Source organism: Octopus sinensis, linkage group LG23 (assembly GCF_006345805.1).
Source record: "Octopus sinensis linkage group LG23, ASM634580v1, whole genome shotgun sequence".
NCBI lineage: Eukaryota > Metazoa > Mollusca > Cephalopoda > Octopoda > Octopodidae > Octopus > Octopus sinensis.
This window is the reverse complement of record NC_043019.1, coordinates 23,400,941-23,428,549: the sequence shown is the minus strand read 5'-3', so window position 1 is coordinate 23,428,549 and position 27,609 is coordinate 23,400,941. Positions and strand designations below refer to the sequence as shown.

Below are 27,609 nucleotides of genomic sequence, written 5' to 3'. Positions count from 1 at the left end.
ATCTTATTTAAGTACAGACTAAAGCTAAATTTATTCTAGTTTTCAATAATTTATTTTTTTCAGATATATTTAAATAAATTTACATCACATGTATTTAATTGCTGAGGAAAGTTTGCGTCATAATATTTGAACGGATTTGTTTTTTCCTTCAGGTTGCATATCGTTGCTGCTGTACAGCTAATGTTATCGTTCACTTCCGTGAAAGGCCTATTTTATTTATACTTTTTATCTTAATAAAAATGTCTTAATAGTGAAAGTGGATTGATTTAATATTAAAAAAATACGTTTTACGAATTTTAATCGCGGCAAAAATGTCTTCCCAAGAAATAGAAACTTGGGTCAACGATAAATTACATGATATCCTCGGAATATCTGATAAATATATTTCACTTTATTTAATTGAGCTGGGCACCAAGTCTCAGAGTCCGCAGGATTTTGTCAACAGGATAGAAGATACAAACACAATTGATGTGGATGACAACGTCATTCGTTTCTGTTCAGAATTATGGAACAAGGTAGGTGGCTTGCGGAAAACAATCTCTTTCGCAATGATTTGATATCTTAGGGTCTTGATTTCTATTTTTCTGTGTCACAGGGCTTAAAATTACCTTCTTCAATATCAGAAAATTAAACACACCCATCTACACACTCATACATACACATTCACACATACACACATCTATAGGCACATGCAGATTGTACCGTGTTTGGGCAGTCCTATGTGTGTGAATAACACTAAAGTATTTCCCTATAGCTTGCTGAATTTAAGAAATATATTGACGCAAGTGTAGCTGTGGTTAGAAGTTTGCTTCCCAACCACATGGTTCCGGGTTCAGTCCCACTGCATGACATCTTGGGCCAGTGTCGTTTATTATACTATATTGAATGACTGTTGATATCACCTTCGCAACTGCCCTGCAACCGCTATCGTTCCCATCGGCTAAGATTCTGGGTGATACTGAAGCTAGGTCCTGTTTTGTGGTCACTGCAGGTTTTTTTTTTTTTTTTTTGCATGCCAGAATACATTTTTGAGGATTTTAGTGTCAATTGATCAGATTTATAAGAACTTACAGAATAAATTTCCTTTGGCATCACTGTAGCCAACCTGTTCTGTCTGAGCATTAGGTATCAAAGAGTACAATATGCAATGTTTTCCTCCCTTTTCAAGATAGTAGAATAAAGGTCCCCACAGTTTTTGACAGCGTGGGGCACTAGAGACTAAACGAAGGAAATTACGGCAAGACTTCCACCCGTCCCGTCTCCCCGAGAGAAAATGGGGTGGGGGTCAGACGAAAGTCTTTCCGAAATGAGCTTTTCGGGGTGCTCTGCCATTAATAAGGATTTTCTAAACACTTTTTAAAAATCTACAGTAACCTAAATATTGCCTGTGACACACTTGGTCACTTGTGACAAGTGACTGAGACCTTTGGTGGTTTGCTGTGCTTGAGAAATCACATCAAACTAAATGAAATCGTAGTTGTGGTCAGTGCCAGTGACACTTGAAAGTCACCTGTGCTGATGAAAACATAAAAGGCACCCATGCCGGATGACATGTAGAAGGTATCTGGTACTCTCTGGGAGTGGTTGGCATTAGGAAGGGCATTCAGCCATAGAAACCAAACCAAAACAGACTGGAGCCCGGTGCAGTTCCAGTGGAACCATCTTACCCATGCTAGCATGGAAAACGGATGCTAAATGATGATGATAATGCTATTTGAAAAGCACTGTGGTAGGGTGTAATTCAGGGGACATTTCATTGCTATTTCAAGCAGCCATGTAGAGGCTCTCTCATTCGCTTTTAAATGAAGATTTTCTTACTGATTGTAATCGTATTTGTAATGATGTTGATTAATGATGATTGTGATGCTGTTTTCAGGTACCACACAAACAAGTTCCTGTCAAAGCATCACACATTGCAGAGAAAGCAGCCAAAGAATTGGTACAGAAAAACAAAACCTATACTCTGGTTTCAGATGATGACGATGATGATGATAGTGAAGAAGAAAAATTTGTTCCCAAAAAGGTAAGTAAACTTGAGTTTAACCCTTTAGCTTATTTATATAAATAATGCTTATTTATATACATTATATATATTGATAGAAGTGACAATGTGTATGTGAGTGTGTGTGTGTATATATATATATATATATATATATACACACATATATATATGTGTGTGTGTGTATGGCCAGTGCCCCTGACTGTCTCCCGTACTGGTGGCACATAAAAAGCACCATCTGAACGTGGCTGATGCCAGTACTCCCCAACTGACACCCATGCTGGTAGCATGTAAAAAGCACTATCTGAACATGATTGATGCTAGGACTGCCTGACTGGCCCCCGTGCTGCTGGCATGTAAAAAGCACTATCCGAACATGACCAATGCCAGTACCCGCTGACTGGCCCCTGTGCCACTGGCATGTAAAAAGCACCCACTACACTCGTGGAGTGGTTGGCGTTAGGAAGGGCATACAGCTGTAGAAACGTCAGATTGGATTGGAGCCTGGTGCAGCTGCCTACTCTACAGACCTGAGTCAAATCGTTCAACCCATACCAGCATGAAAAACGGCCGTTAAACGATGATGATGATGATGATAGGTATATATATATATATAATGTGTGTGTGTGTACAAATATATGTTTATCTTTATTTCTTCTTTTGCTGGTGTCTCAAATTTAGGTTAAATCAGTGTTTCTCAAAGGGGAGGCCTATGGGACAGTTGGACAAGTTGTTTTGAGAAAATTTGGTTTAAATGTTTGACAACTCAGCACCATCCATTGGATGGCAGGGCGTTTTGCTCGTACATACATACATACATACATATATATATAAAGTTAATCCAACGAAGAAAACACAAAAAAACACAACAACACGAGGACGTGGAACAATTATAGTATTATTGGACGCTCAGGAAAGAAGGGAAAAGGAGGGTTTAACGTTTCAAGCGGAGCTCTTCGTCGGAAACATAGGAGAAGGAAAGATCCCAAGAAGGGAAGACAGATATATATATCTGTATTGATCAGACTGCCAGATATTACACACTGCTGGTCACAATGTGCTTCCATTTCTTTCTTTATTGCATCCTTTTTTTCCAATCTTGGCCCAACTCATTTAACTAAATTGTTTTCCCATTGTTGTGGACACCATTTGGCAACTGCACAAACTTGCCTGTTGCCTGGCCCAACAGAACTTGTCCCTGTTAGATTGGGCCCCTTTGAACCCGACAAACAAACACACCTCTTGCTCACAAATTGTGTTAACCATATAGAATTAATCAATTAATATTTTCTTACATTTTTACCCACAGAAAACAAAAACAGAAAAGAAACGCCAATTCCGCAAGAAGCAGGTATCTTCAGAGAGCAGCTCAAGTGAACCAGAGGGGTGAGTCATTAAATTAATATTTTTTTTTCTTTTCTTTTTACTTGTTTCAGTCATTTGACTGTGGCCATGCTGGAGCACCACCTTTTAGTCGAGCAAATCGCACTTATTCTATCGGTATCTTTTGCCGAACCGCTAAGTTACGGGGACGTATACACACCAGCATCGGTTGTCAAGCGATGTTGGGAGGACAAACACATACACACACATATATATATATTATATATATATATAATATATAAAGAAGCCCATCGTATATGTATATATATATACATATACGATGGGCTTCTTTCAGTTTCCATCTACCAAATCCACTCACAAGGCTTTGGTTGGCCTGAGGCTATAGTAGAAGACACTTGCCCAAGGTGCCACGCAGTGGGACTGAACCCGGAACCATGTGGTTCGTAAGCAAGCTACTTACCTCACACCCACTCCTACACCTATTTTATTGATATTTGCAAGGCGGTGAGCTGACAGAATCATTACCATGATGGGCAAAATGCTTAGCAGTATTTCATCCATCTTAACGTTCTGAGTTCAAATTCTGCTGAGGTTGGATTTGCCTTTTGTCTTTTCAGGGTTGATAAAATAAATACCAATTGAATGCAGGTGTCAATGTAATCAACTTGTTCCCTCTCTTGAAATCACTGGCTTTGTGCCAAAATTTCAAATCAATTTTATTTATATTTATTCAACATTAATGATAGTGATGATTGTCGTGATGGTTGTTGCACTTCTTTTCCCCTTCTTCATTCTCCTCTTCATCCTCCTCCTTCATCCTCCCCTTCATTCTCCTCTTCATTCTCCTCTTCATCCTCTTCTTCATTCTCCTCTTCATTCTCCTCTTCATTCTCTTCTTCATTCTCCTCTTCATCCTTTTCTTCATTCTCCTTTTCATCCTCCTCCTTCATTCTCCTCTTCATTCTTCTTTTCATCCTCCTCCTCTTCATTCTCCTTTTCATCCTCCTCCTTCATTCTCCTCTTCATCTAAATCCTCTTCATTGCCCTCCTCTTCATCTACCTTCTCTTCATTCTCCTCCTCCTCCTCATCATTATCATCATCATTGCCATTGTCGGCAGCTAATTATTTTCGCTCTCCACTTCCCTTTATTCTAGTGATTCATATGGAGATCTTGACAAAGATTTGAGCAGCAGCAGTGAAAGTGAAGATGAACTGGAGAAGGAAGAAAGGGAACGTCTTCGTGACTTGCAGGAGCGGGACGACTTTGCCTCACGTCTCCAAAAGAAAGACAAAGAGAAAACAAGGCACGTTGGGTCAAAATCTGATAAAAAGGTAAACCACATTAAGTTTGGAAAGAAACAGTTTTTCATACACCAATAATGTTACAATCAGCCCTTGTTTTTGTTTCTGTTGCGTACTTTTTATTTTTTTGTGTTTTTTTTTTAAATATTCATTTGCTACCCCTCACTCCCATTGATTTTTCCTGACCAAAAATAGTGACATTTAGATCATTGTTCTCTCAAGCTCATTTAGATCAAAATTACTGATATTTAAATCATTATACAAGTGAAATCGGAATCGAAATCACTCAAAAATCAATGGAAATTGTAGTTGTGAAACCAGTGCCGGTGGCACGTAAAAGAACCATCCGAACGTGGCCGTTGCCAGTGCTGCCCTGACTGGCCTCCATGTCGGTGGCACGTAAAACGCACCAACCGAACGTGGCCGTTGCCAGCCTCGCCTGGCACGTAAAAAGCACCCACTACATTCACGGAGTGGTTGGCGTTACGAAGGGTATCCAGCTTTAGAAACACTGCCAGATCAGACTGGGCCTGGTGCAGCCTCCTGGTTTCCCAGACCCCAGTCGAACTGTCCAACCCATGCTTGCATGGAAAGCGGACGTTAAACGATGATGATGATGATACAAATCACCCCAAAACATTCAACAATTGACACAAGAAGCTAAGGAAGATAACTCAGCAAAGTTAAAGAGTATTTTTAAAAGGAAATTGTTTTTCTTTCACTCTTTGCTTCACGGTGTGTGTCTATTTACCACTCTGACCCTATACTCAGTAAGTCTTTTACTTATTGCAACTATCTATCCCCTCCCAAATGTTGGTCATCCATGTGAGAAACAAAAATTTCACTTTCCAACACACTGTAATTTCTGGTCTACATAACTGCTGTCTTCTCTCTTTCTGTCTGTTTTACAATAGATTCTACTCTGATATATCTAATCACATACCAACCCTACCTGAGGTCACCCAACACATCTGTCCTTGCCACTCATGTTGTCTCCCTTCCCTCAGGCTCTGCATTCAATCCTTCATCATCATCATCACCATTCTTTAGCATCTGTTGTCCATCCTGGCATGGATTAGATTATTTGACTAGAGCTGGCAATCTGGAGAACTGCATGTTGTCCCAGTTTGGTTTGGCTTGGTTTCTATGGCTGGATGCCTTTCCTTTTGACAACTACTCTACAGAGTGTATCGAGTGCTTTTTATGTGGCACCCTCCCTGAAAATTGTAATGCATCTGGAGCTTCTCTTTTTCCCATCATCTATTCAACCACATCAATGTCAGATAGAAAACCTGTAAAAGTCATGTCTGTTGCCACTTCCTCCTTATTAAACAGGGAAAATGATAGAGAATAGTTGCTGTTTCTGTGTTTTTTTTTCATTCATTAATATGTCTGTTTTCTTTGTCAGGCAGCAGAAGAAGCAAAGCGCCGCCTTCAATTGGAGATGAAAGGCAGAGAGAAAATAGTGGGGGATCAGCGTAAAAAGTCCCGTCGAGAATACTTAAAAAAAAGACAGAATGACAAACTTGATGATTTAGAAATGGAAATCCAAGATGAAGAATACCTGTTTGGTGATTTGAGGTAAGTAGGAGTTTTAGCTTCTCTGGTTTTCACTGCTTTGAATATCCATAGCAGATGACCACCGCATGCCTAGTGAGGTACCACTGAGTTGTTACCAAGCAAGCACTTGTACATGGCACCAGCACAAGTGTTTTTTACCTGGCACCAGCACAAGGCCCTCGCAGGCTGATTCTCTTCATCAGTGGGAGCAGCACCAACACTTCTGATGAAGAACCATCCTCCATCTGCTGTGGAGGATGGTTCTTCGAGAGTACAGCAAGACGCCAGGTATCTTGGTCCTTTGTCATCTCCTCCATAAGGTTCAGTGCCTTGAGGTCGTCCTTCAGTACTTCGTCCAAGTACTGAAAGTATGTCAGCTTTTATTAAAAACCAAGCTGTGTCTGAACGTTTGTTAAAAACCAAGCCTGCTTCCATATAATGTTCTATAGTGATTACTTCTGTGTAATATTCTGTTTAGGCAGCTTCTATGAAATTATATTGCTAGCCTGCTTCTTTATAATTTTTCTGTGTAGATTCTTTTATGTAATGTTCTGCCTTGTCTGTTTTTTAATAATAATGTTCTATTTAGGCAGCTTCTGTGTAATTTGGTGGGGAAACAAAATGAAACAAACAAAAAAATTACATGTGTGGTTTGTTTTGATAGGCTGTCACGGCGAGAACAAAATGAACTGGATTATAAGAAGAAAGTGTTAACATATGCTAGACAACATCGTGAAGCTGCTGCTGTGGAGAAGATCAACCGCTACTACATCCCAAAGGACGACGTGGTAAGATTCACGGCTTCACCAGCTAAACTTCCTTAATTTTTCTTTAACTTCTTTCTCTAACAACGTTTACGTGAGTCATGAAGAACCTATTTGGCAGAGTAATTCCTGGTTCTTAAGCCATAGCTTGCAATTCATCATCATCATCCACTTTCCATGCTGGCATGGGTTGGATGGTTTGATCAGAGCTCTATTTAAAGTTTCATAGACATAATATATGCCTACATCATCAGTATGTGTGTGGTATTATATTCTGAGTTCAAATCCCATTAAGTTTCACTTTGCTTTCCATCCTTCTGAGCTCAGTAAAATAAGTGCTGGAATACTTGGTGACTTTGTACCTATAGTTTAAAGTATCAGCCTGTTACATACTCTTTTTTTTTACTCTTTTACTTGTTTCAGTCAGTTGACTGCGGCCGTACAGGAGCACCGCCTTTAGTCGAGCAACTCGACCCTGGGACTTATTCTTTGTAAGCCCAGTACTTATTCTATCGGTCTCTTTTTGCTGAACCGCTAAGTGACGGGGACGTAAACACACCAGCATCAGTTGTCAAGCAATGCTAGGGGGACAAACACACACACATACACACACACACACATATATATATATATATATATATATATATATATATATATATATATATATATTATATATATATATACATATATACGACAGGCTTCTTTCAGTTTCCGTCTACCAAATCCACTCACAAGGCATTGGTCGGCCCGGGGCTATAGCAGAAGACACTTGCCCAAGATGCCACGCAGTGGGACTGAACCCAGAACCATGTGGTTGGTTAGCAAGCTACTTACCACACAGCCACATGATACATACTGTATCATGTTGAGAATCATTATGTTCAGGGCACAAATGTCTGGAATATGCAACCATTTCCTCTAGATTACAATATAATGAAAAGGTTGTTGTTTTGGAACACTTGCTGAAACCGATGTAAGATCCATTAGCATGTGTATATGTAGGTATGTTTGTATGTGTGTGTGTATTTGTTGTTGTTGTTGTGTGTGCATCAATATCAAATTCTTTATGACACCTCACCCCATATATTTACAGAAACCTAATGACAAATATGTGGAAGAACCAAATGAGAAGGGTCCAAATGCAGAACAGAGGCGCTGGGAGGAAGAACACCTGAATGCTGCTGTGATGAAGTTTGGTGCCAGAGATGCCAAAGAAAAATACAAGGAGAAGGTAAATTCTTTAATTCTTCAATAATGAAGTTATGGATTGTCTGATGTTTATGTGTGTGTGTGTGGAGGCACGTAGCCTATTGGTTAGAGCAGCGGACTTGCAGTTGAGGGATTGCAGGTTCGAATCTCAGACTAGGTGATGTGTGCGTTTATGAGTGAAACACTGAAGCTCCACATGGCTCTAGCAGAAGGTAATGGTGAACTTCTGCTAACTCTTTTGCCACAACTTTCTCTCTCTCTTTCCTCTTGCATCGCTCACCTGTGACAAACCGGCATCCCATTTAGGTAGGGAACCTACAATCCAATGAAACTGGGAAACTGGCCCTTATAAGCCAGGCATGGCTCGAGAAGGAACAATCAACAACTACAACACACACACACACACACATATATATAAAGATAAAGCTCCTTCTTGAGTCATAGACTCATAAGACCAATTTCCTAGTTTCTGTGGTATACAAATTTGCCCCCGGGCAGGATGCCAGTCCATGCCAGATTACTTATTTTTGTTAGCTGAATGGGCTGGAGTAACGTAAAATGGAGTGTTTTGCTTAAAAGCAAAACACATCACTTTATCCAGCAATGAAAACCAGAATTTTATGATCATGAATTTAACACCTTAACCACTAAGCCATGTGCCTCCATATATATATATATATATATGGAGGCACATGTATATGGGTTTGGTGTTTATGTATGTAGTAATGTATGTATATGTATTAATGCATGTATGAATTTCTGTGGGTGTTTAAGTGGGTGTATATATGTTTCTGTCTAAATGTATTCTATCATATAATTGGTGATGTGGTCACCTGCAACGTACATGGAGTTCTCTTAAATGGGCCTTCTGTTTTTTAACACCCATGCTGAAGCATGGGCATAGACCAGGGGTCAAAGCCAATAAAAGTGTAAGAGTATATGTGGCATGTGTGTGTGGGATCTTTCTTTTAAGGAGATAACATGTTTATAATTCTCATTCCCTGACAGGTGAAAGACTATGACCTAATTATGGACGATGAAATAGAGTTTATTCAAGCCCTCAAGTTACCTGGATCTAAGGGCAAAACTGTGAGTATCTCTCTGGCCTTTTTGTTTTTATCCTGATGTTGTAATTCATGTTGTTTAGCCCTTGGTCAGCTCTGATCCAGCAGACCTATGATTAAAGCTATACCAGCCATGACCATCTCACCTTGAGGTGTTACATTATCTAATGTTTATTTTTTAAAGATTATAGGGATCTGATTTTAGTTGCTACTTCTAGCATGTCAAACCTACACATATCAGGCACTGTCATTGACTTGTGAGTAGTAGTAGCAGCAGCAGCAGCAGTAAAGCTATGTTCATGTTAATCTTGTTATCAGTTAACAAACTTTTTAAATCAAACAGTTTAATTGGATTTATTTGTGATTAAATCATTAACCCTTTAATGTTTAAATTAGTTACATTTGGCCCAAATATTCTACCCATTTTATATTCAAACTGACCATATCCAGCCTCTCACACTTACCCTACAATATCATTCTAAAAATAAACAATCACATCATTGAAATCTCAAAGCCACAAAATAATGCTTGATTAATTCAAATTGATGTGAATAAATAAGCAATACATTGACAGACTAATCTGAATGCTAAAAGGTTTAAGTAATTTAATGCTTTGATCTCTTTAGAAATAGATTAATACTTTAATCCAACAGTGACAGATTGATGTTGTTTTCTAATCTTTTAGTAACAATTAAATACTATAATCCTTGTAGCAATACTTTACTGTATTAGTTCTCTTAGCTGTGGATAATTGTTTTATTCTTGCAAGCAATCGATTAATGAATTAAAATGGATTAAAATTTCATTTTACTAATAAATTCATGCCTCAGTCCCACTAACAATCCATTAATGCTTTATTTGCACCATTATTAATCAATCCTTTAATTAATGTTGTAATTGAGGATCAGAATCGAAATCGATCAATGGAAATTGCAGATGTGTTACCAGTGCCGGTGGCATGTAAGAGAACCTTCCGTTTCGCGACCGTTGCCAGCACCGCCCCGTTTCGTGTCCGTTGCCAGCCTCGCCTGGCCCTCGTGCCAGTGGCACATAAAAAGCACCATCCGTTCGTGGCCGTTTGCCAGCTCTGTCTGGCACCTGTGCAGGTGGCACGTAAAAAGCACCCACTACACTCTCGGAGTGGTTGGCGTTAGGAAGGGCATCCAGCCGTAGAAACACTGCCAGATTTGACTGGGCCTGATGAAGCCTTCTGGCTTCACAAACCCCAGTAAAACCGTCCAACCCATGCTAGCATGGAAAACGGACGCTAAACGATGATGATGATGATGATGATACATTAATACTTTAATCAGAGCCTTTCAAACTGTCCACCCCATGCCAGTAATTCATTCATTGCTAACTTTTATCCCTTTTTTTTTTTTGCTTTGTCTATTTCAGAAAGATGTCGCAGAACCAGCAATCAGCTCAAGTGAACTTAAAAAAATGTCTCTCTCAGAAACACGGAAATCGCTGCCAATCTATCCATTCCGGGAGGACTTGATCGAGGCAATCCGTGACCATCAAATTCTGATTATTGAGGGAGAAACTGGATCCGGCAAAACCACTCAGATTCCGCAGTATTTATATGAAGCCGTTAGTGTCTTTTAATATTGATACTCATTGATATATGTACCCCTTACATGGAGTTTTGCTGGTTTGTGTGATGATTGGGGTAGAGTTTAGGGTCCATAATGTTCGAGTATTGACTTACGGGTATCTAAAGACAGAAATTAGGGTTTTTTTTCCAAAAACATGTTAGGGCTTACTACTCTCAATAATAAGGATAAAGGTGTTATATATAATGTTTATATTTTATATTTACCCTTTAGCACAGCGATTCCCAGCTTGAGGTATACATCCCAACAGTGGGACCTGGAAAAATTGTGGTGGGTGTGAGGATCCACAATTTTTAACTTTTTCTTTTTAGTGGGATGTTGTGAAAAAATTTTCACAGCAAACATACTACGTCTATAATCAGCCTAGCGAAACCAATCCCTCCAGCCAAGCATACTGTGTGAAGTCTTTGCTACAGTATAGCACTATTCTAATGCCCTAGTGTGGATATTTCTTTAAGGAACGTATATATAAATGGCGGTGCCCCAGCATGGCCACAGCTTGTGAGCTGAAACTAGATGAAATAAAAAAAATATAATTAGGAGAAGTTGATACTCAGTATTTAATAAAAGAGTTACCAGTAGATTCTTTTGTAGTAAATGATTGCGAGTGAAGGTGCATGGCTCAGTGGTTAGAGCGTTGAGCTTACAATCGTGAGGTTGTGAGTTCAATTCCCGGACCGGGCCGCATCTTGAGCAAGACACTTTATTTCACGTTGCTCCAGTTAACTCCAGTTAGAAATGAGTTGCGACGTCACAGGTGCCAAGCTGTATCGGCCTTTGCCTTTCCCTTGGATAACATCAATGGTGTGGAGAGGGGAGGCTGGTGTGCACGGGCGACTGCTGGCCTTCCATGAAAAACCTTGCCTGGACTTGTGCCTCGGAGGGTAACTTTCTAGGTACAATCCCATGATCATTCATGAGCAAAGGGGGTCTCCTCAAATGATTGTGATAAAATATTAAAAATGTGAAGTTTTTTTTTTTCAACCAGGGAAGAGGTGTATATTTTTCTGGAAAACTATAAAGGGGCCTGAGGGAAAATAAGTTGTAAAACATTGCTTTAGCATTTAAACTGGCCATATCTGGCCTAAATATTCTGCCTGTTCTTATGTTCAAACTGGCCAGATCCAATGTCACACACCTAACCTACAATGTCATTCTAACTGTAAGTAATGACATCATCAAAATGTTAAAGCCATGAAATGAGGCATGGTTAAATCAAAACAATGTGAGAAAATAAGCATTGCATTTTACAGAATAATCTGAATGCTAAAGGGTTAAGTAGCCAATAGTATATGAGTGTTTGTACTGAGAATATTTAGTAGACTTGTATTTGGCAATGTATGTGTGTGTGTGTGCATGCACCTTTCACTATAGGATTGTAAAACTCTTGACATTATAGGTCTTTGACTATAAGACTGTAAAATTGTTGGTTAAAGCACCATGGCTTAGTGGTTAGGGTATTTAACTCACAATCGTATGGTCATGATTTCGATTCTTGGCAGCACATTGTATCCTTGAGCAAGGCACTTTATTTCGTGTTTCTGCTATCAACACAACTGGCAAAAATGTGTTGTACCAAGAATTCAAAGGGACCAACCTTGTCATATTCTGTGTCATGCTGAATCTCCCTGAGAACTATGTTAAGGATATGCATGTCTGTGGAGTGCTCAGCCACTTGCACGTTCATTTCACAAGCAGGGATCAGATCAGCTGGAACCCTCATCATTGTAACTAGTAGAGTGCCCGTTTTCTTTTTCTTCTTTTTAAATTGTTAACACTAAACAAGTGTCTGGTTCTATTTAAATGTTTCATACTATATGTGTGTGTGTGTATATATATATATATATATATATATATAAGGATGAAAAGGAACACACGAGTTGATATAAATGAAAAAACAAGTCAAGATGGAAAATGCTAAAGTAATTTTATAAAAAACATTTCAGTACCGCTTTCAGTCATTGAGACTTTTTCAACTGTAACAATTAAATAATTAAATTTAGAAAAATTAAAAGAAAAGTTTTTTTAAAAGAATATTTGTATAGTGTTCAAATACAAGGGGCATTTTCCTTGTTTCTGCCTGTCTCTGTCTCTCTTGTTTACTCTTGTGGGTCCAAGGTCCTTGTGAATTCTTTGTAGGGAATTGCTGGTCTGGTGCCAAAATTTAAAACAGTTGTTATTATTATTTATTAATATAGGGTGTCAAGCTGGCAGAATCGTTAGCACGCTGGACAAAATGCTTAGCAACATTTCTTCTGACTCTACGTTCAGATGTCACTGGGGTCAACTTTGCCTTTCATTGGGGGTCGATAAAATAAGTACCATTCGAGAACTAGATCAGTAGTTTCAGGGGAGTGGGTCAGTTGATAACGTCAACCCTGAAAATATAAAAGGCAAAGTCAACCTCTGTGGAATTTGAACACAGAATGTGTAGACAGACAAAATGCCACTATGCAATTTGTCTAGTACGCTAACATATCTATTTCTTTACTGCCCACAAGGGGCTAAACACAGAGAGGACAAACAAGGACGGACAACGGATTAAGTTGATTATATTGACCCCAGTGCATAACTGGTACTTAATTTATCGACCCCGAAAGGATGAAAGGCAAAGTCGACCTTGGCGGAATTTGAACACAGAACGTAACGGCAAACAAAATACGGCTATGCATTTCGCCCGGCACGCTAACGTATCTGCCAGCTTGCCACCTTTGATGGACAAAGAATATTTTTGATAATGATAATGATGTGTGTGTGTGTGTGTGTGAATATTTGTTAATAAGTTTGGTCTATTTGCAGGGATACTGTAAAAACAAAATGAAAATAGGCTGCACACAACCAAGGAGAGTAGCTGCCATGTCTGTTGCAGCTCGGGTTGCTGAAGAAATGTCTTTCAAGTTAGGGAATGAAGTAAGTATTTCAGAAACTTTCCAGAAACATCCATGCTTTTCATTCATCACACATGGTGTAAAGTATTTGTGTGGAGCAGTGGTTTTGACAAGTTAGTTTACTCAGCTCAGTCCAACCAGCTGTTGATAGGTACCACTCTCACATTCACACTCAGTGGTGAAGTTAGCTATTGTAATGATATGGTGGGTTCAATCCTCACTAAAGGCAGTCCCATGTTCTACTTACATCATTCCATCTTCCTCAATCACAGGATTGTTTATTCTTTAATTCTTTTCCTTGTTTCAGTCATTTGACTGCGGCCATGCTGGAGCACCACCTTAAAGGGTTTTAGTTGAAGAAATCGACTCCAGGACTTATTCTTTGTCAGCCTAATACTTAATCTATCAGTCTCTTTTGCTGAACCGCATAGTTATGGGGGCATAACCACACCAGCACCTGTTGTCGAGCAATGGTGGGGTGACAAGCACAGACGCCAGACACACACACATAAATATATACATATTTATATATACGATAGAGTCCCCTTCAGCCTCCATCCACTAAATCCATTCACAAGGCTTTGCTCTGTCTGAGACTATAATAGAAGACACTTGCCCATGGTGCCATGCAGTGGGAGTGAACCATGTGGTTAGGAAGCAAGCTTCTCATCACACAACCACATAATTTTCAAGCATCATTGGACTGACTGTTTCCCCACTAATTCTAGATTCACCAAATTCTATATACCCTACCCTGTAGCAATACTCAGAGTATTGAGTCACTCACCATTAGAAGTGCCACTGATTTCATTAAACTGAATCACCTGTTTAGAAAATAGCTTCACCCATAACACCTCATGGTGCTGTACTACCCTTGTTATGTCCCTACTCCACTAGTCCTTCCCCTATAACACCTCCTATTGATGCAGTCATATCCTCACAAACCCCCTACTAATGCAACACCATAACTATACCGATATTTGAGTTCCTTCTGAAGGGGTGTATCAGCAGGAACTCAAATGATTGAGTAGCTGCTTAATCTAGCATTGTGTTTTGTTTTTAAGCAAAACACTTCACTCAGCTCAACCTCATTTAAATCCATCAACCTTTTCTTCTCTCTTCTAGGTGGGCTATAGTATCAGGTTTGAAGATTGTACATCTGAGCGGACCATATTGAAGTACATGACTGATGGGATGTTGCTGAGAGAGTTTCTCAGTGAACCAGACCTGGCCAGTTACAGGTAGTAGGACCGCTTACACATACTGCTCTCTCTCTCTCTCTCCCTCTCTCCTCCCCCCTCTCTCTCTCTCTCTATATATATATATATATATATATATATATATATACACACATATATATATTTACATGTGTATATGTATGTATGTAAATGAAGACAAATCATATTTATTTACACCACTATTTCTCTCTCTCCCTCTCCCAATATATATGTGTGTGTGTGTGTATGTGTGTATATATGTATATATATATATATAGATATATATATATATAAGTATTATTATTTAAAACAGTTTGATTTGGTTCCATGCAACATAAAGTTTCACTGGCCTCTGACAGAAGCCTGTCTCTTTCAGCCTGAAAGAGACTTCTGTTAGAGGCCTGCGAAACTTTAATTAGCATGGACCCAAATCAATCTGTTTTAAACATATGACTCCTACTAAATGCGTTGAGTGCCCTTTTCTTTCATTTGTCCACTCATGGACATCAGGTGTTAAATGATGATGATGTATACATAGTACACACACACACACACACACATATATATCAACAACCATTATTGTTTCCTTTCTTCAGTGTCATCATTGTTGATGAAGCCCATGAACGGACCCTTCACACAGACATCCTGTTTGGGTTAGTGAAAGATATTTCCCGCTTCAGACCAGATTTGAAGTTGCTCATCTCCAGTGCTACACTTGATGCTGAGAAGTTCTCAGAAGTAAGTTTTCTCTTGGTCCTGTTTTACCCCCACTCCACCCCTACTCCCAACTTATTAGTAACTGGAATGATGTGGTATAGTGTGGATGTGTCTGTCATGAAGCATTCAGAGTTCATCATTATTTTATTTGGCACGTAAAAAGCACCCACTACACTCATGGAGTGGTTGGCGTTAGGAAGGGCATCCAGCTGTAGAAACTTTGCCGGATAAGACCAGAGCCTGGTGCAGCCTTCTGGCTTCCCAGATCCCCAGTCGAACCGTCCAACCCATGCTAGCATGGAAAATGGACGTTAAACAATGATGATGATGATTTCATTTGATTTTAGGAAAATTGAAGCATGTCTTTGATAAATCTTGAGTTTATAGAACTTATTTTGTGCACATGACTTTTGGCCCACCCTGTATATTCCCCACTTGTCTTTGTATATCTGAAATAACTTATGGAACCTTTACTCGATATGATCCACATGCATGGCTATTCTAGAAACAGCTGTAAAAGATCCTTTACATTTATATTCTCTATCTAAATAAAATGTTTTTGTTTTTTTTGAGTGATGCCAAATGTCTTGCATTTTCATTTTTTACTTTAATCTATGTCCACCTGCTCAAGGAGAAACCACTTCTAGCCACCTCTGATACACTGTTTCAACATCACATTTTTCAGTTGCAGTTTAGGCTGGAGTTTTAGTGGTAACCTGAGCACTGATAGTACACACCTACTATATTATGTCAGTTGATGAAAACTCCTTGTTCATTCTGTATCTAGATAACATTTACTGATGTTTACCTCTTCTCTGTCTCTTTCATTCCAGTTTTTCGATGAGGCTCCTATTTTCCGTATTCCTGGCAGAAGATTCCCAGTTGATATATTTTATACAAAGGTAAACCTACATCCACTCAACTATCTTTCTTCATTCTTTACAACATTAAAAAAAAGGTGGAGTGCTCAGCCACAATGCATGTTAATTTCACAAGCTGGCTGTTCTGTTGATCAGATCAAGAGGAACCTTCATGACTGCAACTAACAGAGTGCCAGTTTAAACCCCAAGTCAACCCTGATGTGTCACAACCCATAAACAAAGGCTTTCACACCATGACCATCCTGGTTTTTATGGCTATGATGGACTACATTGTTCAATATGTCCTTAAGATAGCAGAGTGGGAGTTCTTGAAGGTGCACGGCTGAGTGGATAAAGTGTTGGGCTCACAAGCTCAATCTCTGGACTGGGAGGGTGTTGTGTACTTGAGCATCGATAAGATAAAATCATGGAAAATATTGTGAAACCATATTTGGGAAATCAGAAGAGATGATCCATATATATAACATTGACTGGAAACCCAACGGATCTTTTCAGTTTGAACAGCAGTTTTTTCTAGTGGTGTCATATGAAATTGTCACCCATAATTATGACCCTAGTATCGATCTATTGCATTTCAATCTATTTTAGGGTTAGGGTTAGTTAGGTTGGGGGGAAGGGTATCTTATGTAAATAAACCCAATCTATTTTTTAAACGAGGGACATGTTCATATGGCGCAGAATGTTTTTTACCTCAATAGACGTCCGTGATTGGTTGAAACTGCAGAAATTGAAGAAAAAAACAACAAATATCTTACAAACTATAGAATTTTCTCAATAAAGCCAAGAGAAAAAGATGTTCTATAGACACATTCTACCGGTATACGAAGTTTAAAATTTTTTAGTTACCTAGAAATTATGTTAAAAACTGCCGGTCAAACCGAAAAGATCCAACCCAACTGCTAAAGTCCAGCATACACTTCACACATAATATGACCAATTCTATCTTTTCTACTGCCATAATATATGTAGGACTACATTTTTTAATGTGTCTTTCCTCTTTCAATATATCAGTGCAGTCTGAGGAAGGTTTGGTTACTATTTGTAATAGGTTCACCAACCATGTAGAAGTCGTCTGTTAGAACACTATAGCATGTCTTTTACATTGGCATCTTTTGTGGTTCATTTCAGGCACCAGAAGCTGATTATTTAGACGCTGCCATTGTAACCGTTCTACAGATCCATGTAACACAACCACCTGGAGATATTCTGGTTTTCCTTACCGGGCAGGAAGAAATTGAAACAGCACAGGAAATTCTCTTGGTAAGTATCTACTATTATGTGGTTCAGTGAACTTAATTGTAAATAGGTTTCATAATAAGATTACAGACAACTATAAAGAGACATCACAAACGTATCCAGTTCATGGCACTACGTATGAGGTATGTTCTAAAAGTATCCATCTTTATCAGAGGATTTGTGCATGTGGAGTGTTGGCAGAATTTGTCCCCAAAGTGCTGGTGGAGCAGCAGAAGCAACTCTGCATGGAAATCATCCATCTAACTATAAATAGGTACTATGAGGAAGTACAATATAACTATATATCACAAATGTGTAGATTTTATTGTTGAGCTGGCTGAGATGGTATGATAATTATTGTGTATCAGGAAATTTAACAAAAGAAACAATATTACTTGTGTGTGGTTGTGTGGGGTTCCTGGATATATAATGTGTAAAGTAAGATTGGGTATGTACCCGTGTGTGCAGCAGGTAGATAGTTAATGGATGTATGAAGAATTTGTGAGGCTTACACTGTAGTTGCATCTGTGACAGTGTTATACAAAGTGTGACTGAGCTGTGACACAAGCAGTGGCAGCATTACATAAAGGAAGTGTGACTGAAGTGTGACACTAGCTGTGACAATTTTATACAATGGAAGTGTGACTCAGCTATAGCACTAGTTGTAACAGTATTCTATCTATCTATTTATCTGCTCAGTCAAAGTCAACTCTCGGTTACTCATTGGATCAGTGTCCTCCAGTCAGTTCTATCCTGGGCCGCTTCTTTCAGATTGGCTATGTCCATTCCGGTATCACTCTTGATGGTGTCAAGCCAGCAGGTTCTTGGTCGGCCTCTTCCTCTCTTGCCACTGACCATTCTGAGCATAATGTCCTTCTCCAGGGATTTTCTCCACATAATCTGACCGAAATATGCCAATCTATGCTTGGTGATCCTAGCTTCTAGCGACATTTTCGGCCTGATCTGCTTAAGAACTTCTCCATTGGTGAGCCTCGCTGTCCATGGAATCCGTAAAGTGTGACTGAGTCTGCAGCTGGTTCTATTAATATAGAAACAAAATTGTGTTGTTGCAGGAACGTACACGGAAGCTGGGTTCCAAAATCAAAGAATTACTTATCTTACCAGTCTATTCAACATTGCCATCAGAAATGCAAGCCAAGATCTTTGAACCAACACCACCTGGAGCCAGAAAGGTAAAGAATGATTATTTTTATATTTTGGTTTATGTACAGTGGGAATACACTCATTAATTTTAGCAATTATATATTAATTACAGAGCTCATTTGTTTCACATTTCTGTTTTCATGCCTGCATGAGTCGGATAAGGATTTATTTACATTAAGTATAAATTATGCAATAATCAAAGAGTCGTTAACTGCAATTACAGATTAATTTATACAATAATTAGGGAGTAATTAATATTGGTTTTAAATTTTGGCACAAGGCCAGTAATTTCAGGGTAGATGGTAAGTTGATTACATTGGCCCCAGTGTCCAACTGGTACTTTTTTTATTGACCCCGAAAGGATGAAAGGGAAAGGGAACCTTGGTGGAATTTGAACTCAGAACATGAAGAAGGACAAAATTTCACTAAGCATTTAGCCCCAAGTGCTAATGTTTCTGCCAGCTTGCTACCATAGACAGTAATTAATATTGAAGGGGCTTTGTTTTGCAAGTTACATGGTGACCTCACTGGTGTTGGTGCCATGCAAAAAGCACCCAGTACACTGTATAAGGGGTTTGGAATTAGGAAGAGCACCCAGCCATAAACACCATGCCAATGCAAACATTGGAGCTTGGCACAGTCCCTTGGCTCGAACCATCCAACCCATGCCAGCATGGGAAATGGACATTAAATGATAATGATGGTGATAAAGGAGTGGCTGTGTGGTAAGTAGCTTGCTTACTGACCACATGGTTCAGGGTTCAGTCCCACTATGTGGTACCTTGGGCAAGTGTCTTCTACTATAGCCTCAAGCCCACCAAAGCCTTGTGAGCAGATTTGGTAGATGGAAACTGAAATATATATGTATGTATGTATGTGTATATATATATATATGTGTGTGTTTGTGTGTCTGTGTTTGTCCTCCCAACATTGCTTGACTGGTGTGTTCACGTCCCCGTAACTTAGCGGTTTGGCAAAAGAGACCGATAGAATAAGTACTGGGCTTACAAAGAATAAGTCCCGGGGTCGATTTGCTCGACTAAAGGCGGTGCTCCAGCATGGCCACAGTCAAATGACTGAAACAAGTAAAAGAGTAAAGAGGAGTAAGTAATAGAATGAAGACACCCATAGTATAAGTATTTGGAATATTCAGTTAGCTGCACTCACACACATTCTTCTGTTTTCTTTTTCAGATCATTTTAGCTACAAACATTGCTGAAACATCCTTGACCATCGATGGAATCATCTATGTCATCGATCCAGGTTTCTGTAAGCAGAAAAGTTACAATGCCCGGACAGGCATGGAGTCTCTTGTAGTGACACCAATATCTAAGGTAACTCTTGCATTCAGTGTCAAACAATAACAGCGGTTGTTAGTTGTGACTGTAAAGTTAACTAAAATGTTGGATGATGAGTTCACAGTTTTGTTCAGCCATTTGTTTTCTAGATCCCAAAACATGTGTGAGCTACGAAAGGCTACACTCATAGACTAGACTGTTTCTGCCCTACCAGACTCCTGGCATGGGGTCTCTTGTTGTGAGACCAATATCTAAAGTAACTCTTGCATTCAGTGTCAAACAATAACAGTGGTTGTTACGGTTGTAGAGATTGAATTTGGAACGAAAGCTGGTTTGGTATGGAAGGCATGAGTTTGAGTTTGAGATCACAATGGTTTGATGAGCCTACTCTGCCACACTGGCTCAACATGGCTTAGCACAGGGGTGCAGTTTCTTTTTATGCTCTTACCCAGGAGAAGTTAAGTCAATTACACCAACTTCAATGGCTCAACTGGTACCTGTTTTATTAACCTCGAAAGGACAAAATGCAAAATCAACCTTGGCAGCATTTGAACTCAGAACATAAGGATGAGTAAAATACCTCTAAGCATTTCACAGTTAAAAATATATATTTCTTGTTGGACAATTCTTATCAGTTATTGAAACTTAATTCTGTTTTGTGTTTGGGGTATTACAGGCTTCAGCAAACCAGCGTGCAGGTCGTGCTGGCAGAGTGGCCGCAGGGAAATGCTTCCGGTTGTACACAGCATGGGCATACAAGAATGAACTGGAGGAGAACTCAATCCCGGAGGTGTGTATTAATCCTAATCTCTGTCCACATTCAGCCATTTACTTGGAAACATCCAACAGTTTGATGCTATTCTTGTCATCACCATCATTGCCATCATCACTACCACTACCATCATCACCATCACCACCTTCATAATTATCATTGTTATCTTGGTAAATGGCAAACAGTAGATTTTCCTAGACATGCATTTCTAACAAAAATACTCTCTCTCTCACACACACATACACTCACATGCAAGCAGGCACACACTCACATGCACACACTGCTACCAACAGTTTCAGACTGCTGCTGTCTTTCAGTATTCTTTGACATTCTTGAAGGGAAGAGCAGACCTAGTTTTTGCTCAACTGGTCTTGACCTTAACCAAGGGTTTGTTGGGAAAACCTAAATTTATAATAATCTTATTAACAATCCTACGCAATTGATAGGCTCCTATTTCTATAGGGCGAACACAAATTATAATAATCTTGTTAACGCTTTCACATGATCTAGAGCAGTGGTTTTCAACCAGGGTTCCACCAGTACAGTCCAGGGGTTCCGCAAGAAGTTACAAAACTGCTAAAATCGGCAGTAATTTTTAAGTCTCCTGTGCAGATATGTGTGCATAAGACTATTAAATTATTGCACAGGGGTTCCTCGAGCCAGTGGAATGTTTCCTTGGGGTTCCGCTGCAGCAAAAGGTTTGAAAAGCACTGATCTAGAGACTCCTATTTCCTAGTTGTATGAGGAGAGTTACACTTCCTTTGAACCTCTGAGGGAGGGGCCCTTTGTTGCCAGCAGAGATAGGAGCTCTCCGAACTTTGTCCAGCCTAATCTTATTCTGACACCTATGCTCTCAGAGCACCCCCACTATTGACTATTTTGGCTGGTTTAAATGCTGAAAGGTTAAACTGTCCAAATGAATTTATGATGAAGTTCTTTACTGTTTCAGATCCAACGAACCAACCTTGGTAATGTGGTGCTGATGTTGAAGAGTCTTGGCATTAACGACCTCATCCATTTTGACTTCATGGACCCACCACCTCATGAGACCTTAGTCCTGGCACTGGAGCAACTTTATGCTCTTGGAGCCCTCAACCACAAGGGAGAACTCACCAAACTTGGTAGGAGAATGGCTGAGCTTCCTGTTGACCCCATGTTGTCAAAAATGATATTGGCTTCAGAAAAGTAAGGTTCAATTGAATTTTTTGCTCTTGTTTGTGTTATTTATTATTAGTGCATATGTTTGGAAAGAGTTGTGGGTAACTGGACCCATGTACAACCAGACTGTTATGCAATCAGAGCTGTATGTTTTGGAACTGGAGGTTAGTGTTTGTGTATGTTTAGCTATGTGTATATATATATGGGTGTGTTTAACGAAGTGGCTGACCATTTGACCATATAGATGAATCATTGGCTGTATTGTTAGAGCATCAGAAACACTGGTGATGGCGTCACACAAATAGCACTGGTGCTGGTTCCACATTAAAAGCACTGGTGATCGTATCACTCAAAAAGCACTAGTGCTGGTGTCACATAAAAAGCACTAGTGCTGGTGCTACATAAAATGCGCTGGTGATGGTGTCACATAAAAAGCACTAGTGCTGGTGTCACATAAAAAGCACTAGTGCTGGTGCCACATAAAAAGCACTAGTGCTGGTGCTACATAAAATGCGCTGGTGATGGTATCACTCAAAAAGCATTGGTAATAGTGCCAGATAGAAATCACTGGTGATGGTCACACATAAAAACCACTGGTGCTTTTTACATGGTGTGTGTGTTTGTGTGTGTATGTGTGTTTGCATGTGGATACCCTCTCCACACAATATATTTGGGTTCAGGATTTCTCACCAAGACATATTTTGTCTTCATATTTTCCCAGGTTTAAATGTTCAGAGGAAATTCTCACAATTACTGCCATGTTGTCTGTCAACAATGCCATCTTTTATCGCCCCAAGGACAAAATCGTCCATGCTGACACTGCCCGGCAGAACTTCTTCTCACCTGGAGGTGATCATTTGACATTACTCAACGTCTACACTCAGGTGAGTCTTGTCTTGCTTTCTCTTCTAACTTTGATGGAAGGTGGGAAGGGTGACCAGTGGTGACGGGTAGTGATAGTGGTGGAGATGGTGACAGTAGTGGTGGTAGTTGTGGTGGCTGTATGGAAACAGGTGGAGTAAACTGGTGTAAACTGTTGTAGTACTCGTATGTGTATGTGCTCATATAAATTATGTGGCAATACACTCTGGTAGCTGTTACAGTGTGTGTGTGTGTGTGTAACTATGGTGTAAACAACTGGTGATCAAGATTGAGGTGTTTGAAGACCTTCCCAGTGTCACAGTGAGGAATGCTTGTGCCAGGTTCTGGAGCTGTCTTGAAGCTGTGGTAGAAGCTGAGGGCAGCTGCTTTGGTGAAACTGTTACCTCCCAGCCATAATCTAGTTGATTTTTGATTCTTTTAAAAAATACTTTAATGGGATATTGTGTTTCTCTGTTCCTTTTATATATATATATTATATTAAATTAGAGATAAAACCACTATTAGGCAAATCATACAATGAAAAACTTAAGATTAATTAATTTATATTATTTTAAATATATATCAAAATTATTAAAAAAAGATAATTAGTAATTTTTTAAAATAATTTTGATATATATTTAAAATAATATAAATTAATTAATCTTATGTATTGGCTTAAGTTTTTCATTGTATGATTTGCCTAATAGTGGTTTTATCTCTAATTTAATATAGTATAATATTTTACTATAAAATTGGATTCAATCCTAAATCTGATTTTTCCCTGTAAGTTTGGATTTATTCCCTAATATTTTATTATTAATTATATATATATATATATATATATTTGTATGGCATGTTTATATACTATATAATATTTAACAATTTTCGTTGGTGGCAGTGGGCCGAAACAGACTACTCCACCCAATGGTGTTACAGTAACTTCATACAGTACCGCTCCATGAAGCGGGCTAGGGACATCCGAGAGCAGCTGGAAGGACTGATGTCTCGTATCGAGATTGAACCTGCAACCAGTAATGGAGACACTGTCCCCATCCGAAAGGTCAGTCTGTGTGTTTAACCTTTTATTATTCAGATTGCTCTGTCAAAAGAAATGAATACTTTATTTATTCACATTGTTTTGAATTAATCTTGCTTTGTGATTTTGAATTAATCTTGTAGCTTTGTGATTTGGATGATCTGAATGTCATTGTAGGATTTGTGTGAGAGGCTGGATCTGGCCTGATTGAACTAAAAATAGTTAGAAAGTTTTGGCTGGATATGGCTGGTTTAAATGCTAAAGGACTAATCTATTGCATCAGGAGTGGCTGTGTGGTAAGTAGCTTGCTTACCAACCACATGGTTCCGGGTTCAGTCCCACTGCGTGGCACCTTGGGCAAGTGTCTTCTGCTATAGCCCCGGGCCGACCAAAGCCTTGTGAGTGGATTTGGTAGACAGAAACTGAAAGAAGCCCGTCGTATATATGTATATATATATTTATGTGTGTGTATGTTTGTGTGTGTGTGTTTGTCCCCCTAGCATTGCTTGACAACCGATGCTGGTGTGTTTATGTTCCCGTCACTTAGCGGTTCGGCAAAAGAGACCGATAGAATAAGTACTGGGCTTACAAAGAATAAGTCCCGGGGTCGAGTTGCTCGACTAAAGGCGGTGCTCCAGCATGGCCGCAGTCAAATGACTGAAACAAGTAAAAGAGTAAAGAGTATAATGTGTGTGCGTGAGATCAAGACAGTGACGTGATCTTTATTTAATCTTTCTGATTTCATTGCAGGCAATAACTGCTGGCTTCTTCTATCACACGGCCCGACTGGGTAAAAGTGGCTCCTACAAGACGGTGAAACATCATCAATGTGTCATGGTCCATCCAAACAGCAGCCTCCATGAAGAACACCCTCGATGGGTCATCTATTTTGAGTTGGTTCTCACTACTAAGGAATATATGCGACAGGTGAGTCAAATCAAACAGTCCCATCTGTGTCAGGTGAAAGTAAAAAAAACCATAATTAATGGGAGCAACAGGTGAAATAAACAAATATTCAAAACAGAATTACTTGACTTGTAAATGTCAATAGGTGAAATATAAACACCCAGCAACATGAGACAGGAACATATACGTTGTTTTGATGCCTCTCCACACACACGTCATCATCATCATTTAATGTCCATTGTCCATGCTGGTATGGGTTGGATGGTTTGACCAGGGTTGGCAAGCTGGAAGGCTGCACCAGACTCCAGTCTGATTTGGCATGGTTTCTATGGCTGGATGCCCTTCCTAACGCCAACCACTCCGAGAGTGTAATGGGTGCTTTTATGTGCCATTTGCCTGACACTGGTATCTGCCACGGCTGTGATTTTGCTCAGCTTGATGGGTCTTCTCAAGCATGACGTAATGCCTGTGTATGTGTGTTTGTGCATATGCATACGTGTATGTATATATACGTATATTATTTAAAGCAGTTTGATATGATTCCATTTGACTTAGTTTTGCAATGTGTGTGTGTATGTATGTATATATATGTACACACACACAGGCACAGGAGTGGATGTTTGGTAAGTAGCTTGTTTACCAACCACATGGTTCTGGGTTCAGTCCCACTGCGTGGCACCTTGGGCAAGTGTCTTCTACTATAGCCTCAGGCCGACCAAAGCCTTGTGAGTGGATTTGGTAGACGGAAACTGAAAGAAGCCCGTTGTATATATATATATGTGTGTTTGTGTGTCTGTGTTTGTCCCCCCCAACATTGCTTGACATCCGATGCTGATGTGTTTACGTCCCTGTAACTTAGCGGTTCGGCAAAATAGACCAATAGAATAAGTACTAGGCTTACAAAGAATAAGTCCTGGGGTCGATTTGCTCGACTAAAGGCGGTGCTCCAGCATGGCCGCAGTCAAATGACTGAAACAAGTAAAAGAGTAAAGAGTACACACACACACGTATATTTAGGGGTGGGCAAAAGTAGTTGCTTAATATGAGTGGAACATCTTTTACATTTCTCTATTTCCTTTTTAAACCGAAGATCGACTAAAGGAGATGCCTATTTGATTGGAAGCCCTCTTTTTGGGGCCACAAGCATTTCATTTTCTTCAATGGTAACACTGACCAATTGACCACTTTTCTGTGCATTGCAAATGGACCCAGTCAGCTCAGATTTGTCATGTGTTTTGTAAACTGTTAATCTTAATGGAGTTGGTCTTTGAAACACTTCAGTCCACTTCTGTCTGACCATTTCTGCATTCTGTTTTCCAGTAAAAATAAAAATAAAAATAATAATAATAATAATGAAATTATTGTATACAGTGCTCAGGTGCACCACAACTTGTCAGAAAGTGCGTATAAAGTATATGCAGTAATGTACAAATGTCTGGAAAGCGAACAATGTATGAGTCAGATACATGCTTGTGTGTGTATGGAGGGGAGAAAATGAGGTATAGTGTTGTCGAATCTCAGGAAGCATGGAAGTTTTGAAGGATGCAGTGCTCCGACACAATTAACAACTGATGCCGGCAGTTTGTTCCATGCTTCAGCAACTCTCAGCGTGAAGAAATGTTTCCTAAAGTCATGGGAGCTGTGCTGTTTTCTGACTTTAAAGTATATGCAGTAATGTACAAATGTCTGGAGAGCGAACAATGTATGAGTCAGATACATGCTTGTGTGTGTATGGAGGGGAGAAAATGAGGTATAGTGTTGGCGAATCTCAGAAAGCATGGCAGTTTTGAAGGATGCAGTGCTCCAACAACTAACGCCGGCAGTTTGTTCCATGCTTCAGCAACTCTCAGCGTGAAGAAATGTTTCCTAAAGTCATGGGAGCTGTGCTGTTTTCTGACTTTGTAGATATGTCCACGGGTGTTAGACGGGTGGTGTTTGAAAATCTCTGCTTGATAATCCACTTTTGTTCATCGTTGGTCAAATTTCCAACATATGAAGTTAGGAATAATTATTTTATTGTTGAAAGAATTAGTTAAAAAGAACAAAGAATTCTTATCCTAAAAAAGAAATTGCGGAACAATATTAATTTCGATGCCGCACCACTTACCTGCATTGTTTAAAGTAGAAGAGAATTGATGACTTGTCTTGTTTTCTCGTTCTACAGGTGATTGAGATAGAGAACCAATGGTTGTTGGAAGTGGCACCACATTATTACAAGTCAAAAGATTTGGATGATGGATCCAACAAAAAGATGCCAAAAAATACTGGGAAATCACGAGAAGAATTTTCCAAAAAATATTAAACACAACAAAAATTTAAAAAAAAACAAAAAACAAAACAATTTTCTGATGTAAAATATTTGCAGTATTTTCAGTTTTTTTTTTTCCTGAAAATTGTAAAAATTTTGATTAAAAGAGCATTTGTATATATTTATCTAAAAATATTCTCTTTTGCATTTATCCTTTATTTTCAATTTAAATTTTAATTAAAGAACAATCGTTTTAAAATGAAGGAAATATCGTGCATGGCTCTTCATCTGTGTGTGTAATGGATGGTGTATTTTTGTATATTACATATGTATGTGTGTGTGTGTATATATATATATGTATAAAATAT

At 39.2% G+C, this 27,609-nt stretch overlaps 1 protein-coding gene across 1 annotated transcript; it reads left to right on the top strand.

Moving 5' to 3' along the window:
* The first annotated feature begins 193 nt into the window (after positions 1–193).
* On the top strand, positions 194–27,310 carry LOC115223501 (pre-mRNA-splicing factor ATP-dependent RNA helicase DHX16). Its single transcript, XM_029794116.2, has 22 exons — positions 194–515; positions 1,877–2,023; positions 3,309–3,385; positions 4,499–4,676; positions 6,055–6,227; positions 6,871–6,994; positions 8,064–8,201; positions 9,188–9,268; positions 10,642–10,836; positions 13,659–13,769; positions 14,873–14,988; positions 15,561–15,702; positions 16,515–16,583; positions 17,691–17,822; positions 18,872–18,991; positions 20,156–20,296; positions 20,937–21,050; positions 21,982–22,217; positions 22,912–23,074; positions 23,950–24,111; positions 24,838–25,014; positions 27,158–27,310. The coding sequence occupies exons 1-22, from the start codon at positions 312–314 to the stop codon at positions 27,293–27,295; spliced, it is 3,138 nt and encodes a 1,045-aa protein (XP_029649976.1). The 5' UTR covers positions 194–311; the 3' UTR covers positions 27,296–27,310.
* The last annotated feature ends 299 nt before the right edge of the window (positions 27,311–27,609 follow it).

Excerpts from the sequence above, each read along its gene's own strand:
- LOC115223501 (XM_029794116.2), top strand. The coding sequence starts at position 312 with ATGTCTTCCCAAGAAATAGAAACTTGGGTCAACGATAAATTACATGAT. Across the intron at positions 8,202-9,187 it reads AAGAAAAATACAAGGAGAAG|GTGAAAGACTATGACCTAAT; the intron begins GTAAATTCTTTA and ends ATTCCCTGACAG. Across the intron at positions 13,770-14,872 it reads CTTTCAAGTTAGGGAATGAA|GTGGGCTATAGTATCAGGTT; the intron begins GTAAGTATTTCA and ends TCTCTCTTCTAG.